This window comes from Manis javanica, chromosome 10 (assembly GCF_040802235.1).
Source record: "Manis javanica isolate MJ-LG chromosome 10, MJ_LKY, whole genome shotgun sequence".
Lineage (NCBI taxonomy): Eukaryota > Metazoa > Chordata > Mammalia > Pholidota > Manidae > Manis > Manis javanica.
The window spans coordinates 8,920,026-8,937,530 of record NC_133165.1 but is presented as its reverse complement, the minus strand read 5'-3'; the positions used below and the strand labels follow the sequence as shown (position 1 = coordinate 8,937,530).

Genomic DNA, 17,505 nt, shown 5'->3' with positions numbered 1-17,505 from the left:
CTGGGGCATTCGTTTACGTGTTCACACATTTACCAAATGCCAAGTGTGAAACTAGGACCCAGGAACACAAAGATGATCAAGACATGGTCTCTGCCCTTGAAACTTCTCAGACTGCAGCCAGCGAAAAACTTGAATGAGGGAGGAGGGTGCAGTGCATCCCTTTGGTCTGTCATTTCTCACTCTTGATAGAGACTCACATCTGAAGATATGTTTTGCAGAACCACAGTGATAATGGCAACAATACTTGGCCTCCGTGTTGGAGAGACAATAGAGAGTGGTGGGGACTGTGGCAGACAGAAGCACACACCCCAGTTATAAGTGGCAGCCACTGTTTAGTTCTGGCCACTTATTGCCCCTGTTGTGGGCAGGGGTTGGCAGGCCAGTACTTCTCTTTTTGGAGAAGCTGGAGATACAAATTTTATATATAATCTCCCAATGTTTAAATGTTGGAAACAAATACAATTAAAGAAGATACACACTGTGTGAAAAACAAAGACTGAGAAAGTGTGACAGCCCAGAGGAGACGGAAGAGACGTGACAACTAAATGCAAAGTGGGAGCCTGGGTTGGACCCTGGAATAGCAAGAGGACTGGAATGGAAAAGTCAGTGAAATTGGAGTAAAGTCTGGAGTTGAGTCAATAGTAGCATGGCAGTGTTGGTTTCTTAGTTTTCGTCATTCACCCTGGTGATGTCAGGTGGAAGCAGGGTGAGGAGTACTTGGGAGCTCTCTGTACCCTCTTTGCAACCTTTCTTTAAATCTAAAACTATTCTACAGTAAAAAGATGATTAAACTCACCCCCTGACACACACACCTCACTGGGCATTGGGTGGTACCATACAGGTCAAAGAAAACACAGTTGTGGGTTTTGCCTACAGGCCCTGCATTGTGCAAGCCCTGTTCTGGACCCCACAAACCCTTGGCCTTTCTCTCCAGCTGCCCCTTCACCCCCTCAAGTCCGGGCGCCACACCTGGCCCCTGGTCACCAGCCTGGGTTCTCCATCAGGTGGGCCGGAGGCGCAGGGTGCAGCGGGTGCTGTGGTGTGAGCTGAGCGTGAAGGTGTTTGGGAACGAGCTAAGCGCTGTGAACTGCAGGGCGATGCGGAACCACGTGAAGCACCGGTCCCTGAACCTGGCCAAGCTTGCAGCCGAGCTTCTGAAGGTACCTCAGGCTTGGCCCCTCCTTGCCCTGCTGACCCCATGGCATTTCCTTTGAGGCTTTGGGGCAAGTACTCAAGTACTTTGGGATTTAAGACTGCGGCACTTGGGGCCAGACTGCCCAAGTCCAAACCACAGCTCCACCACTTACCTCCTTGGGAGTGTTGTTTGACCTGTCTTGGCCTCAGTTTCTGCGTCTGTGAAATGGGGATGGTATAATAGCAGCAGCTACCCCCATAGGGCTGTTGTATCAAATAAGTTAGTGCAGTAAAAACACAACAGTGTTTAGAATGTGCCTGGCACATACTATGTGCTCTGTACTATGGGCAGGGCTCACACCCCTGCTTACCTGGCTGACCCGGGGCCCCTGACCTCTGACCTTTCCCCACAGCAGACTGTCTGGGTTCAAATCCAAGCTCTGTATGTTTCTACCTCCTTGGGCTCGGCCGGGTTATTTTATCTGTTTGTGGGCTCAGTCTTCTCATCTGGAAGCTGGGGGTAATAGTGCCCCACTCTCCCCCTCTGGTTGTGTGAGGAGTAAGTGAGGTCGTGAATCTCGGTGCACGCCCGGCCCACACCTGGGGCTGTCATGGGCACCACCGTGGCTCTGTGGCTGCAGGGGCAGGAGGCACAGGTGAGCCGGAGGCTGAGCCTGGCTGGGGAGGAGCTCACCTTTCCCACCGTGTCCGGCCTTCCTGCCCGGCTGACCCTGAATGCCCGCCGTCAGCATCCGGGTCCGAGGGGCCGCAGACCTCCCGCAGCGCTCTGATTTCTCTGTGAATGGTTACGTCAGGCCCAGGTAGCTGGCTCCTCGCGGGGGAGGGAAGGGGTGGGGGAGGCTGCAGAGGGGTGGGGTGTCCGGATGGGCTAAGGGGCTCCCTGCTCTGCAGACCATCTTTTGTAGCAGCTACTGTTGTTACTTTTTGTGCCAAGAGACTGGAGGTCCTGGTGGTCACGCCCACTTCACAGGTGAGGACACGGAAGCTCAGGGAGGTGAAGTTATGGGCTCGGGTTTGCGCCGCCCGTGTTCTTCCCTCGGCCGTGTTCCGATGGGGGCACCCGGGTGTCCTATGCTGGCGGCCCTTTGGTGCGAACACGTGGACTTGGGCTCAGAAGCCAGGGTTCCAGTCCTGGCTGTTCCGCATCCCAGCCATGGGACCCGAGTAGGTGGTCTCCCCTCTCTGAGTCTCAGTTTCCAATGCAGTCTGGGCCTAGTGATGGCGGGGACTGTTTGGACGATGGGTGGAGAACTTGGTTCATGTGGGGCACGCGGTCAGCAATGGCCATGGTGGAGAGCTGCTCTGGTCAGAACTGCAGAGAACCGCCAGGGTGGTGGGTGGATTGTGTGGGGCTTGAGGCCGCCTGGGGCCTGTGGGACACGGCCAGCATGTGACTCTCCCTGAGCGCCCTGCTCCACATCCTGGCACAGATGGGCACGGTGGGTGCCCTGGGGCAGGCTGGGCTGAGGTGGGAGACTGGTGCCTGTGGCACCCTCAGCCTGGACAGTGGGATGCAGGCACGGAAGGGCCAGGGCTTTAGATGTGTCTGAACATGCCTGAGGAGGCCATGGAGCCGCTCAGCTCAGGGTGGGCTGCCTACGTCAGTGAGAGGGGGCCGGTGAGCGTGTGGGAGAGGGTGGGCGTGGGCTCACATGCGCATCTGTGACTGTGCGTATGTGTGAGCACATGGGAGTGTGTGTGCATGATGACTCGTGTCTGTGAGCATGTGTCTGACCACATGTGTCTGTGTGTGTCCCATGAGCATGTGTATGTATGTGTAAGGGTGTTCCCGTGAGTCCATGTAGGAATGAGTGTGTGGGCCTCTTTGGGAGGGTGTGTGCCTGTATGATCATGTGTGTGCGTGCCAGTGAGTGCAGTGTATCCGTGAGTGTCCCCTGGAATTCTCCGTGTATGTACATGTGTGTGTCTCTCAAGTGTTTGTCCAATGAATGAATGAAAATGACTTCTCTGGGACTTCCCTTTCTCCACCCAGCTCTAAGCTGTATCTTGTCCCTGGGGATGGCGTGAGGACCCTCAGTCACATTCGCAGCCCTTCTGAGGCCCCATTCTGTACCAACAAGGAGGGCAGGCAGCTGGGCCCCGGTGCCATTGCCGTCCCAGGATGGGCTGGGTTTGGGGGGTGGGTGGCCCTGAGGGGAGTAAGGCCAGCTCCAAATTCCAGAGTTGCTCTTCTGCCCTGGAAGCTTGAAACCCCTTAACTCATCAATTCTGCTTCTAGCATTCCACCCTAATAAAATGAACCAAATTACAATGCTCCCCACCCCCGCCACAGAGATGCTCACTGCATCATTATTTACAAGAGCAAAAAACAGTAAGCAATTCAAATATGCAACGGTAGGCGAATGGCTCATGGCAAGGGCTGGGAGTTAAGATAGGGTTTTTTCACTTTCAGATGGTTGAAAAGTGATCAAGAGAAGAATATTTCACAACATGTGAAAGATTTGTAAGACTCGTATTTCAGTGCCCAGAAATAGCTTGGTACATGGCCACACCCACTTGTTTACCCATTGCCTGGGGCTGCCGTGGACCCACAACATCACAGTCGTGTAGTTACGACACATCACATGAGCAGCAAAGCCGGAAATACTTCCTCTCGGCTATTTACGAAGTTTACCAACTCCTGGCTTAGTAAATAGTTGAGCTATCCTGTAACTTTTAAACCTTGTAATGAAGGAGGTATTTTAATAACATGAGAGAATTCCTCGATAAGACCATAAGGTGAAAAAGGCAATAAACCTGAAAAGGGATAAAGAGCAAAAACTCTTGTAGCTGTCATCTTAGACCATGGCAACACAGGTCTTGGTGTTGTATTTTGAATATGGCAGGGAAGGGGCCTATTTAAAGGAATTTACTATGTCAAGCTAGGCACTGTCTGGAACCCTTCTGACCTGCTGATTCTCACAGGTATACCTCGAGGCAGGAACTGTTGCCAGTTCCCGTTTGCAGGTGAGAAACACCAAGCACAGAGATGTTAAGTAATTTTCCCAAGGTCACCCAGCAGGGAAGTGGCAGAGCTTGAATTTGGACCCAGGAGCCTGTGTTCTACACGGTACTGCCCCATACTTTTAAAGTCGCCATCAGGGGTCCTCAAGCAGGGGCAGTTTTGTCTCCCCAGGACAAGTGGCAGTGTCTGCAGACATTTTTGGTAGTCATGACTGGCCTTGGGGGTGCTACTGGCATCTAGTGGGTAGAGTCCAGAGTTGCTGCTCAACACCCTAGAATGTACGGGACAGCCCCACAGTACAGAATTATCCAGCCCAATATGTCAGTGCCAAGGTTGAGAAAGCCCGGTCTACACGGAACTGCCTCATACGATCTACACGAGATTGTTTCTCAGAAGGAAATAGAGATGCTCTTTGGTCGCCATCATGAGCAGCCGTGGGCCCCCACCTGGAGCCTTGTGGCTCCTCCTGACCAGGGCTACCCACTCACCTTCCTCCACAGTGTCCCGCCCTGGGACTGGCGGCTGTGCACCGAGGTGACCTGGCCAGCACCGGGTCAGCCCTACCTGCTCTCGGTGCCTGTGTTCATGGCCGTGACATTGAAGAAGCAGGACCGGGGGCTCCATCAGTATCTCCTGGAAGCTGCCTATACCTTCCACCCTCAGGTCCCTCTGGAACCCTCTGGAATGGTCCCTTCCTTCCCAGGTAGGGGGTGGGTCTCCCTAGGTCTTCTCCTCCGGGATCCTAAGGACACGGGGCTCTTCTCAGGCTGGGCTCGGCTGGTCCTGCTGCAGCCTCCTTCCTGCTGCAGGACCCTTGCACCTGCTGATCCTCTGTCTCTGTCCCTATGACCTGTTAACACTCAATCAGTCTTCATGTCTCACTTTAGGGGTCACCTCCTCAGTGAATCCTGCCCTGATTACTCCAGTGTGGTTGTACTGTCTTGTTACTTGCTCTAATGGGACCATGTTCCTTCCCCTCAGATCACTTTTATGTTTGTTACTGAAGCTGGCTGGTTAATGCCTGTCTTCCCCACTAGTCACTGAGTTCCTGGAACAAATCCAGGACCTGTTTTTCTCACCCCTGTGTCCCTGGCAGCTGGCGTAGAATGGCCACTCAACAGCCCCCTGTCTGATCTTCCGGTTCCCAGTCTTACCTCCTTACCATCTGTTCTCTACCAGCAACCAGACCCACCTCTGCAGTCCTGAAAGGACCGTGTCCCTCGCTGCTCAGAACTCTGCAGTACCTCCTCACCATCAGAGCAGGAGCCAGATGCCCTGACTGACAGGCCTCAGCGATCCTGCCCTGCCGGCCTCCCCCTGCCATTTCCCTGACCCCTTACCAGGCTCACAGCTCTTCAAACAATCTGACCTCCTGTTTTTATGCCAAGTGCATTGCTGCCCTAGGGCCTTTGCACTGACTGATCCCTCTGCCTGGAACGCTCTCCCAGGCATCTGCTTGACCGCCTCCTTCAAGTCTCCTCAAACGCTCCCTCCTCGGAGGCAGCCCTCCCTGACCACCCTGTGTGGAGCTGTGCCCCTGTCAGCGCCCCTCACCCACCGAGTCTGTCCGCAGAGCACCCATCACTGGCGCCCTCTTACTGACTCTCTGCCGGTGGTCCCGTGCCTTCTCCTGCAGCACGGAGGCACTGAGAGGCAGGACCTCGAGTATCCCAACCCCACTGTATTCCCTGTGCTACGATTACACACGCAGAATGGACGTTCTTTGGCGGTGAATGAATGTTCGTCAATTCAGGGTCTTAAACGGGGCTTGTGTCTATGCTTCATTTTTCCAGAAGCAGACCCGAGCCAAGGATTTGGGTAAAAGCGACTGACTAAGGAAAGTCTCTAGGAGGACCTACTAAGAGAGCACAGAGGTTAGGACAGGGCCAGGGAAGAAGCCCGGGTGTGCATCAGATGCAGGGGGCGCCTCAGCCTGATGCGGGCACGGGGAGCCCTGGAGCCTGAATTACACCCGAGTTTGGTCCCCCGGAGGCGAGGCGCTGGGGTCATCTTTACTCCTGTGGAAGCACTGGGGGAGGGCAGTGTCCCGAGGTCCCGGGTGCTGGGCGGGAACGGCAAAGTGTGTAAAAGCTGGGAGGTGGGCGTGCAGAGGTAGTGAAGGGGTCTGAGGGGCTCTGGGCTGGGTACCAACAGTGTGCGCCGCACCACACTTCTCCCCGGCTATCTGCCCCGCAAAACGAGACCCCGTGTACGCGGTCCTGAGTTGCCCTGCAGGCTTTGCTCTTCTGCAGATACTATTTTAGATCCCCCCAATTCCTGGGCAAGGATGAGCTTAAGAGCTCAAATCGTTGAACGATGGGAATGAAGATTTTCTTCCGGGAAGAGGGGGTGATGCTCAGGACAGGGATGGGGTTTTCGATCTTGAGGACTCTGTTGTTTTTCCAGAAGGACAGCTGGCTCCCCCGAGAAGCATCAGCCCCCATCTTCATGGGCACGCCCAAGTCACAAGTGCCCAGGGACGTCGGGGTGAATGTCTGCCACCGCTCGCCCCAGGGGGAGTCCCGGCTGAAGCTGCCCCATCCCAGGAAGAAAATTGAGCTGTAATAATGACAGCGCTCCTCCCTGGTCACTGTGCCCTCCCCGCGGCCAGACCCAGGGCCGGGCGCCTGCAGCATGCCCCCTCGTGGATCCGCCAGCATCCTTCCGAGGCCGCACTGAGTCCTGCCCCGGTTCTTGGGCAAGGAGCCAGGCCCAGAGGGTAGAAAACCGGCAGGATGTAGTCACCTGGCGAATGCAGGCGCAGAGCCGGGATGTGGAACCCTGGCCCCTAAACTCTGGTTTTGTCCCCTAGGAAAGATCGAGACTCTCCTGAATGCCCGTGCGGGTCACCTGGCACTGATCCTGGATGACAGGGATGTCCACTACATCAAGGTTTGCTCCACATCCTCAGCCCTCCTGTGCCAGCACCTGCCACCTCCCTGGGCGTTTCTGACCCCGGTCCCAGAGGCACTGCTGAATAGCCCCCATTTCCTTTGGTGTGGAGTTTTTCCCCTTTCCCCTCCCAATAACATCTGTGACTTCTTGGTGCTCAGAAATGTATACAGAAGAAAAAATGGACCCAAATCTCCCCACCATTGATGTCAAAAATTAATATCTGTGACACCAGGAACATACTTTAAAAAATTCAGAGTCGGAAAAGGCATAAACTGGTAGGTTAAAGCATGCCACTCCCCTAATTTCCAAAAGAAATCTCCATTAGTCTCCCAAGGATGCCGAACAAAGCACCCCAAACTGTGTGGCTTAAACAACAGAAATTCCGCTCACCGAGCTGGTGGCCAGAAGTCCAAGGTCAGGGTGTCGTCAGGGGCTGGGTCCGTCTGAGGCTCTGAGGGCCAATCTGTTCCAGGCTGCGATCCCCAGCGTGCAACCTCAGGCACCCTTCGGCTCGTAGACCACGTCTCACCTGTGTCTTCGCACAGCCTTCCCTCTGTAGGTCTGTCTGTCCAAACTTCCCCTTTTTATAAGGATACCCGTCATGCTGGAGTAGGTATCATGACCTCATCTTCACTTGATCATATGTGAAGACCCTATTTCAAAATGTCACATTGACAGGTACTGGGGGTTCGGACTTCAACACCTTTTGGGGAGGCACAGTTCAACCCCAGACATTACAGATTTGCAAAGCCTTTTCATTTTGAGTTTAGTTTTTGAGTTTATGTGGAAGGACCATGCCCTAATCTTGACACCTTTTTTTTTAATTAAAAAAATGTATCTTGGCAAACTTTAAAAATTTAAGTTTTATTTAGCTTTTAAAAATAGATAATACACTGCGATGTTCCAGAGTTCTAAAGATATGGAAGCATGCAGAACTGTGTGGCCAATATGGAAGTCACTCACGCACATGGCTGTTGGAATGAATTAGAATTACAGAAAATTAAAGGTGCGAGTCTCAGTGGTGCTAGCCACTTTTCAAGAACGCTTCCATCGGTGCAGAGAGTTGCACGAGTCTCCCAGCCCTCCTCAAAGCCAAGCTGCTGTTAGTTTTATGAGACCCCCTCTCAGGTATAATCTGTGCCTCCAATCAGCAAATAGGTGTGAATATACTTTCCCCTTTACCTTTTTAAAAATAAAAATGTCTCCCATGTATTTTGAATGGCTACCCAATAGCCAACGGGATGCGATTTATTTACCTAGTTCCATAGTGAAGGGCTCTTGAGTTTTTAGTCTTAAAAATCCGCTGCCGCGAACACCCCTCTCTCTGCAGGGTAAGTTCTTAGCAGTGGGATTCCCAGGACAAACAGTGTGCCCATTTTTCTCTCAGTAGGTGCTTTTCAAAGTTCATAACCAGGGGCACCGAGATGGGACTCAGTGGGTTGTGTGTCTGTCCCTGATGCTGGGGAGACAGTTGAGAGGTTCCATCTGACGCTCCCACAGTCTGTGACTCCCCAGAAAGGTAGAAAGGGCAGCTTTAGACTGGGTCCTGCCCAGCAGGCCCTCGGGGAGCCTTTGGCAGTAATTCTGCCTTGGTCTCCAGTGTCTTCTCAGAAATGTCAGAGTTGAGAATCTGGAGCCGGGGCTGGGATTTTTGCTGCATAAACACCCTCTTCACTCCTGCAGCCACTTCCTGCCTGGGTGGGGAGAAAAGCAGGTGTCAGGGGAGAGCGCTTCATCCTAAAGCCTCAGCTGCCTGACTGCTGAGACTATACATCATTTTCAGAACTCCCGGGAGCCCCGGAGCCTCCTCTGGCGGCTCGCTAAGTGCACAAGTGCTAATGGCCTCTCCCCCGCCAACCACAGACCATTCTGCTGCTCTCCTGAGGGCTTGTCTGCAGCCTGCAAGCATTTGCCTTCAGAGAAACTCCAGCTCTAGCTGCCTCAGAGCCAGCACAGTAATGTAACCGCTGGAGCTCTGGAACTTTCCAAAGCCTGTTCTGGGGGGGGGGGGGGGAGTTCATGGGTGGCCTGGAGCTGGGTCTGTCCTTCTGTCCTCTCGGTAAGCCCATATGAGATGAGGAAACTGAGGCAGTCAGGCTCAGGAATTCAAAGCCACCAAGCTGGGTTCAACTCAGCCCAAAGTTTACGGGGTTTAAGATTGGCATGGGCGAGAGAGTTATATTTCTGTGACCCCCACTAGGCATGCAGGTGTAGGGCACCCTGAAGTCCCAGGTTGCCTGGAGAGTCCTGGTTTACTGTTGACCCAGCTCATTCGTGATTAGCGTTCTCTTTAACTGCTAAGTGTCCTGGTTTGGGTGAGAAATTCTACAGTCATCCTATGCATAGGCTGCTCTCTGAGGAAACTACAGCGGCCTGCGAAAGAGACCAGATAAAACCGTCACTAAGACACACCGTTAAGTGCGAGAGGCAGAGCCGAGTGGAGAGCCTGCATCTCTTTTTGGGAAAAGCAAGAGGGAGTGTGCACAGGACGCTCATGTGTATGTATTTACACACATGCATGCAGAGTTATGCAGTCCTCTGCTGTCACTTGAAGACGCACAGGAAGCTGGGGCCTGCGGCTGCCTTTGAGGGAGGGTGGGAGACCAAAGAGGGGACTGAAACTGATATTTTTCAGTGTATTCATTTATTCAACAATGACTTAGCAAGCTCCTACAATGTGCCAGATACTGGGAAGAAAGCTGAATGAAAGAGACAGATATGCAAAATTCTTTCCTCCTGGAATTTACATTCTCATGGGAGAGACAATAAATAAGCACATTGTAGGGGGACAGGTGAGCATAAGTACTCTAGGAAAAGGGAGTCATTGAGCTGGTACCAGGGTCTGAAGTTATGTGAGAGGAAATATCTGGGGTTTGGATTCAGTATTGAGTAAGCTGAAAGAGTAAGCCTGATTGAGAAGAGAACTTTTAGCAAAGACACCAAGGATGTGCAGCAGAGAGCGCTGTGGTTTTCTGAGGGACAGGCATTCTGGTAAAGAGCAAGCATGTGCAAAGGTCCTGAGGTGGCAATGTTCCTGGAGCATTAGAAGCCCAGCATGAGACCACGTAGTTGGAGCAGATTAGGAGAAAAGACAGACATGGGAGGACAGATCGTGTAAGGCTTTGCCAGAGAGTATTCACACGATGGCGATTTGTGACTGTTGTCCAGGAACAAAGGTAAAAATAGGATTTACCAGAGAGTAAAAACTAGCCGACAGTCTGGGGACAGTGAGGTTGTTTTTATAGCTTTGGGGCAAACAGATCAGCTGGCAGCCAGCAGAGATGTCCGCTGGCTTAGTCTACAGTTGGCAGGGCCACTGAAGCACATGGGCTCAGCAAAGCCCTCCAGCACGGAGATGTAGGGCGTGTTTCGGGCATCGGTGTGTCCTGCTGCCAGGGTGCGCCCACGGGCTGCTCTGCCTGGCAGGTCTGCACCACTGACTTCTGGGGTGGGTCTTGGCGTTACTGGCCTTTGCAAGGACTTTGGCTTCTCACAGGGTGGAGGACAGATATCGGGGGCCAGGACGGGAGCCGGGAGGAGGGTGTTGCCATGACACCGGTGCAATGACCAGGACTCGAGGGGGGGCAGTGGTGGAGGTAGCCAAAGTGGTCAGGTCCCAGAATATTCTGTGGGGAGAGCTAGCCGGAGTCTCTGATAGACTGGATGGGTGGGGAGTGGTATGGAGAGAGGAAGAGTCCCTCATATCTGCATCTGAATTTGTGACATGGATTACCTACTTTGAAAAACATTGACTTTAAGAAATTGGAAAAGGATCAGCCTAGAAGGTTGTTAGCCCCTGCCATCTGCCCATTCCTTGTTGTTGGGGCCAGGGCCAGGCCTCTTGGCCGTGCGCATCCCCCCACGTGATGTTGGGGTCTTTTTAGGGCCGGAGTGAACTGTGACCAGCAAGGGGCCGTGAGGCCCAGTGGTTCCAGGCCCAGCTGGAGGTGAAACTGGTGACAGCGGCAGCCCTGTGTTCCTCGTCGGGAGCCTCAGCCGGCAGGCGGGAAGCCAGTTGGCCTTCTCTGTGTCGCTGAGCAACTGCTGAGCAAGCAGGTCCACCTGTCGGGTAAGAAGAAGGGCCCCTCCTTGCCCCAGTGTCAGGCTGTGGGAGGGGGAGGGCTTAGTGTCCTGCTTGCAGTCCCTGTCCCCCCAACCTACAGATACTAACACGCCATCTAAGAAAAATCCAGGCTCTGTATCTGCTCACCGCTTCCCTTGGATCCCCCGGATGTCCCTTCCAGAACCCTGAATGCCCCCATGGACTGGAAAACAGCAGTTCTTGGACAGTTTTTGATTCTGACCCACATGACACAATATCTGAAGAACACATTTTGCATCGTGCCCCAAGTTGCATGGGACACTGTTTAAATCTTGAACACGCGGCCTGGCCTGGGCACTGACCAGTCTGACCAGATGTCTGGCTTGGCGCCCCCTGGCTGTGCTCATCATGGGGTGCTCTGGAAGATTCCAAGGAAGCGACCTCAGGGGCTGGCATGGGCACGCTGGGCCTGTGATCCCGGGGGACAGCAGCAAAGTAAAAACAAGTGATTTTGCTTTTCTTCACATGCCCTGCGTCTTTTGCCTCTACTACTTATCACAAACCCTGGTTCTATTTCTGTGTATTCTTTGACCGATCACTGTCCCCTCTGCCAGGCTGTAAGGTCTGTGATGGCACCATGTCTGCTTTGCCTTCCATTTCAGCCTCAGGGCCTGGTGCATCGTCCATTGTCAGCTGAGTGCTATGAAAAATCCATCATCTACATGACGCAGAGCCGGGCTGACGGACGGCTTCTGTGAAGGCCCACATAATGAGGATTCTAGGATTTGCAGGCCATATGGCTCTGGTGGTGCTACTTGTTGAAGCGTAATAATACCACAGAGAACGCAAGTGAATGGGCACGGCTGTGTTTGGCTATGGACTGAATACTTGTGCCCATACTCCCCACCCCCCACCCACCCCTCCTGATTCGGATGTTACAGCCCCAGTGTGATGGTATTGGGGGCAGGGTGTTCATGAGGGGATGAGCATATGCAGGTGGAGCCCCCACGACGAGATTCGTGTCCCTAAAAGAACAGGAAGAGCTAACCCTTTCCCTCTGTCCACTGCATGAGGACGCAGCATGAAGACAGCTGTCCAGAAACCAGGAAGAGGTCCTCACCGGGCCCCAGCCCCGCTGGCACCCTGATCTCGGACCTCCAGCCTCCAGAACTGTGAGAAACAAATTTCTGTTGTTTAAGCCACCAATCTATGATATTTTCGTTAGAGCAGCCCGAACAGACTAGAAGACACCAGGTTTGGCCCTCGGGCCTCCTGACCCCTGACATGGAAGGTCTTGGCACTAGTCTTTTTTTTTTCTCCCCATTTAAAAAAAAATTAAACACTGTCCATCAGCATAGGAAGATGCTATAGAGTCATTAATTGTCTTCTCGGTGCTGTACTGCCTTCCCTGTGACCTGCCTATATTGTGATCGTGAATTATAGCGCCCCTTAGTCCCCTTCTCCCTCCCTCCCTCCCCACCCACTTTCCCCGCCCTCTGGTAACTGCTAGTCCCTTCTCAGAGTCTGTGAGTCTGCTGCTATGGCATCAGTCTTTCTAGGAGTGAAACTCTTTTTTGCCTATGTTGTCAGGAAATTATTTCATGTCTCTGCACATCAGTCTCCTCATCTGAAACACGGAGAGAGAATGCTCCTCTCCTAGGCGGTGGTTGTGAGAATCAATGCAAGAATCTCTCTCAAGTACTTAAACATGCCCCCCAGGCCCTCATTCAAATCTCCCTCCCGATCACTCTGGAGCAGAAACTCCAGGAGCTATAACCCCACTCTCCAGCGAGCATCCATTGAGCGCTTACTGTGTGCTGCGCCCTGGACAAGGAGGCGAGGGGTGGTTTCCCCGTGGCCAGGTGTATGAGCTCTGCTGGAAGGAGGGAGAAGCCAGGCCAGCTGTGGAACACTGAGACCAGTCATCTCCCCACTGGGAAACAGGGCTGTGAACAGCTCCAGAGATTTCCTAGCTGAAGGCCTCAAAGGCCAGGATGAGAACCCCAAACACCTGCAGAACTATTTCCCAATGGTGTTTACTGCTTTTTAACCCAGAGATTGCAGAATGGCGCCAAGGGCCAAATCCAACCTGCAGGCATGTTTTGTTTGGCCTGCTTAGCATTTAAATAAATAAATAAATAAATAAATAAATAAATAAATAAATAAATAATCAATCAATCAATCAATAAAAATAATAAATAGATAAAAAATAAATAAATGAATGAATGAATGAATAAATAAATAAATAATAAGCAAGTCAACATTTAAAATCTGATTTGGGGTAAAACCCAGATTTCTGCCTCTAATTAAAAAAAAAAATCTGAAGATCCGACCCCTAGAGGTAAAGTCCCACCTGACAACAGGGTAGAACTAAGCAGATGGGATCCTTTAACTTAGTTACTTCGGCTCTCTGTTCTTTGTAAAACCCTTTGTTTAGTGACACACATTTTTCTACCTTGGCCAGGATTTGGCCTTGGGGTTTCAGGCTATAACTAGTGATTCTGCATTCTTCCAAATATTTATTAGGCACCTCTTCTACACCAGGCCCTTGCTGAATGTTAGGAACACAGCAGTGAACAAAACAGGCTAACACCAGGATGCTCCCTTTGAAGGAGACACAGGCTCAGGTTTGCCCCTCAAGCCTAGCCCACTAACCCTACCTGTGGACACTGGGGTTTACCTGTTGGAGAGACCCCATGTGCACCTGTCCCATTTTCTGCCCTGTGAGTGGAATACTGTAGACCATGCTTTAACACATTCGTCTAGGGGCCACTTTCTTCTGATTGCTGTGTTCCAAGGATGGGTTTTACAGGCATGTAGAGATGAGAAGTACTTTCTCTCAGTACCATTGGTCCTTGCACACATAGACTAAGAACAGGGACATTGAGGCCACATTGAAGGTGACCAGACAGTCATGCTGCGCCTAAAGGGTCTGCACCATGACGGATCTTAGCATGGGGAAGTCCAGCACAGCCTGGCCCTGGACGTGGCTCACTCCTCCCAGGTACCTGCCTCTGGGTGGGACAAATACTGCTTTGTGGCCTCCAAGCAGAGCTCCACTGTTGGCAAGTATAAAGGGTATTGTCTGTTTCTTCGCAGCTGTAGCTCCCCCAAGCCCTGAGTTTGAATCGGGACATTGTCTTCTGATGGAGTCCCCAGGGAGCATTCAACTGCGGTGTGGACACCTGGGCCGCCATCAACCACATCACATCCCAGGTTGAGACCTGAGTTCTCCCTCCTTGCTGAGGAAGGAGGGGTTTGGGTTTTAATGTCAGCATGCGGGTGTCATGTATGGGACAGCTGAGGAGGTGGCAGGAGGGCCCTGGGAAGCCGACAGCATGGCCTTATTTTGGCAGTATGCATATGATTAAGCAGGATGCGCTGTTGTAATAAAAGTTTGCTTTACCATGAAGTTTACTCCCGGGTCATGTCACAGTTCAGGGTGGCTCTGCTCCACACAGAGAGAGAGAGAGAGAGAGAGAGAGAGAGAAGGAAGAGGTTTCCACAGGCCAGACACAGAGTAGTCCAAGCCACTCCTGCCCAGGTTCCATTGGCCAGAACTCATCATATGATGCCACCCACCTGCAAGGAAGGCTGGGAAATGTAGTTTTAGCTGTGTGTCCAGGAGTTAAAAACTGGTTTGGTGAACATATAGCAGCCACTATAGGTGTATTTGTTCATTCATTTGCTATATACGGATTGTGTCTGCTGTGTACTGGGGATGCACAGGTGACTCTGTATCTGTCCCCATCTCCAAGGAACTTTCAAGTTCAAATCCCACCTCCACTGCTGACCAGCTGCATGACCTTGGGTGTAAGTCACTCTACCCGCTGAGCAGCAGTTTTTCCAGCTGTGAAATGGGGATAGGAATACCAGCCTGTGAAAGCCGGGTGAGGATTAAATGTGGTAAGTTGTAAAGTAAGTAGATCAGGGCCTGGTTCATGGTCAGGGTCAAAGAGAAGGCAGCCATGGATGCGGGAGGTAGAGAAGCAGAGGACAGGGTCATGTCTGGGGACCCGCCTCTAAAGCTTCTGAGTAAGATTTAGGACCAGACACTATTGAGGGAGGACGGCAGTTTGTGCATCTGCTCTTGGGCCTGGGCTTTCAATAAACTTTTGACTGGTCCCTCCTCGGGCACTCAGCCAGCCACTTTGGGGGTTCTGCATCTCATTCCTCTGGTCCCTCTAACTCCCCTTCTCCAACTCCCCCTCCCAACAGGTGTCGGTCCAGCTGAACAGGTCTGACTCCCACGTGGTGTTTTTCTTCCAACTCAGACATCCCCATCGACCAACATTTCCTCCCAATTTACAGGCAGAGATGATGGTCCCTTTGGGATGATCTCGAATTGCCTGCCAAGTGTTGTCTCGAAGCAGCCAGCTTGCTGGGAGATGGGGCAGAAGGAAGGGAGCAGGCAGGGAGGAGAGGTCACCCCACAATGTCAAGCTGAGCCAGAACAGCCCCTCCAGAATGAACAACAGATGGCAGGGGGGTTTCCAAATCCATCATTTGGAAATGATCATCTAGAGAAGAAGGATTTTTAGCTCCTGGGGGGGTGAAGGGATCACCTTTCACCCTTAAAAATGAGAGACACAGAATTGTCCTCCAAGCCCCATCCTGTATTTGGGAGAAGTCACGTGATCCTTTTTTGACCCAGGGTATTTTGCCTAGTGTGGAGTAGAAACACCGAGGGCTTCACTCGGAAATGAAGGGAGGGGAAGAGCACAGGTGGGGAGCAGGTGGGAATGCTGTGCTCTGAACCCCGGGGCTGGGTCCTTAGGAAGCCCCCACGCGTGTATTGCTTCACTGAGCAAGTGGAGTGTGCTGTGCACACAGGAATTAGGCAGCGGAACAGGGAGATGGAGTTGTAGATGGGCAGTCCCAGCTGTAGTGAGGCCTGGAGTTTGAGAGGAACTTTTCTTTTACATTTATTTTTTTAATTTTGGTATGGTTAATATACAATCACTTGAAGAACACTATGGTTACTAGACTCCCCCCATTATCAAGTCCCCCCCACATACTGCATTACAGTCACTGTCCATCAGTGGAGTAAGATGCTATAGAGTCACTACTTGTCTTCTCTGTATATAATGCCTTTCCCATGTCCCCCCTGCCCCCCCTACATTATGTGTGCTAATTGTAATGCCCCCTTTTCCCCCTTATCCCTCCCTCTGACCCATTCTCCCCAGTCCCTTTCCCTTTGGTAACTTTTAGTCCATTTTTGGGTTCTGTGATTCTGCTGCTGTTTTGTACTTTCAGTTTTTGCTTTGTTCTTATACTCCACAGATGAGTGAAATCATCTGATACTTGTCTTTCTCCACCTGGCTTATTTCACTGAGCATAATACCCTCTAGCTCCATCCATGTTGTTGCAAATGGTAGGATTTGTTTTCTTATGGCTGAGTAATATTCCATTGTGTATATGTACCACATCTTTATCCATTCATCTACTGATGGACACTTAGGTTGCTTCCATTTCTTGGCTATTGTACATAGTGTGATAAACATAGGGGTGCATATGTCTTTTGAATCTGGGATCCTGCATTCTTAGGGTAAATTCCTAGAAGTGGAATTCCTGGGTCAAATGGTATTTCTATTTTGAGCTTTTTGAGGAACCTCCATATTGCTTTCCACAATGGTTGAATTAATTTACATTCCCACCAACACTGTAGGAGGGCTCCCCTTTCTCCACATCCTTGCCAGCATTTGTTGTTGTTTGTCTTTTGGATGTTGGTTGAGAGCAATTTTTAATGCCTGCTGTGTGTTCAGCCCTGTGCTGGTGGGTTTTGGAAACTCAGAAGGAACCCAAGAAGGGCTTGGAATTAGGGAAACTGACAACTCAAATGCACGCTTTTTCCTGTACTGACATCTCTGCAATCAGGGTATGTGTTCAAACCCCCACAGGTTCGTTGTCACATACACTCACTGTTTTCGCTTTATGGAAGTCCATAAAATCGTGGCACATCGGAGGGCTCCTGGCATCGTGGGCTGAAGAACATGGTGTCACTATAATCATTTCTAATGGGAGCTGACGTCTTTGGGTGTTTATCCTGTGCTGGGCTCTGTTCTCTACCCTTTTACATGGATCATCTCGTGGGACCTTGTGACATTGCCGTCATAGCATTTTGTGGATGAGAATCTGAGAGAGGTGACGTGATTTGCACAAGGTGGAGGATTTTGGATGGAACGGGAGTGGTCCGGCCCGAGCTCATTTGGGGAACTGAGGTGGACTTGCTGGAAGCTTGGAGTCTGAGTCACCTCATGGGTTCAGGCTGTATGAGCACCTTTTAAAGCAGCAGACGCCCTAGTTCACACCATCTCTGTGGTTGGACGGGCCTGGGGAAACACACAGGAGCTTGGCCTTCTCAACCTGGCCTCCTCTGAAACTCTCCCAAGGTATCTCTAATTTTCATTATCACCCTCCCAAGGAGGCTTTTTAGACACTTTTTCTC

General features: G+C 51.7%; 1 protein-coding gene across 1 annotated transcript in view; it reads left to right on the top strand.

The window, feature by feature from the left end:
* LOC108393822 (uncharacterized) overlaps positions 1-17,505 on the top strand; it is a 113,287-nt gene that overhangs the window by 37,977 nt on the left and 57,805 nt on the right. The window contains 16 exon segments of the mRNA XM_073214154.1: positions 1,005-1,160; positions 1,776-1,873; positions 1,875-1,955; positions 2,561-2,685; positions 2,688-2,742; positions 3,149-3,244; positions 4,621-4,783; positions 6,527-6,681; positions 6,928-7,012; positions 10,900-10,975; positions 10,978-11,052; positions 11,672-11,679; positions 13,856-13,964; positions 13,967-14,061; positions 14,157-14,273; positions 15,276-15,368. Of these exon segments, the coding sequence (XP_073070255.1) occupies positions 1,005-1,160; positions 1,776-1,873; positions 1,875-1,955; positions 2,561-2,685; positions 2,688-2,742; positions 3,149-3,244; positions 4,621-4,783; positions 6,527-6,681; positions 6,928-7,012; positions 10,900-10,975; positions 10,978-11,052; positions 11,672-11,679; positions 13,856-13,964; positions 13,967-14,061; positions 14,157-14,273; positions 15,276-15,368 (1,587 nt within the window).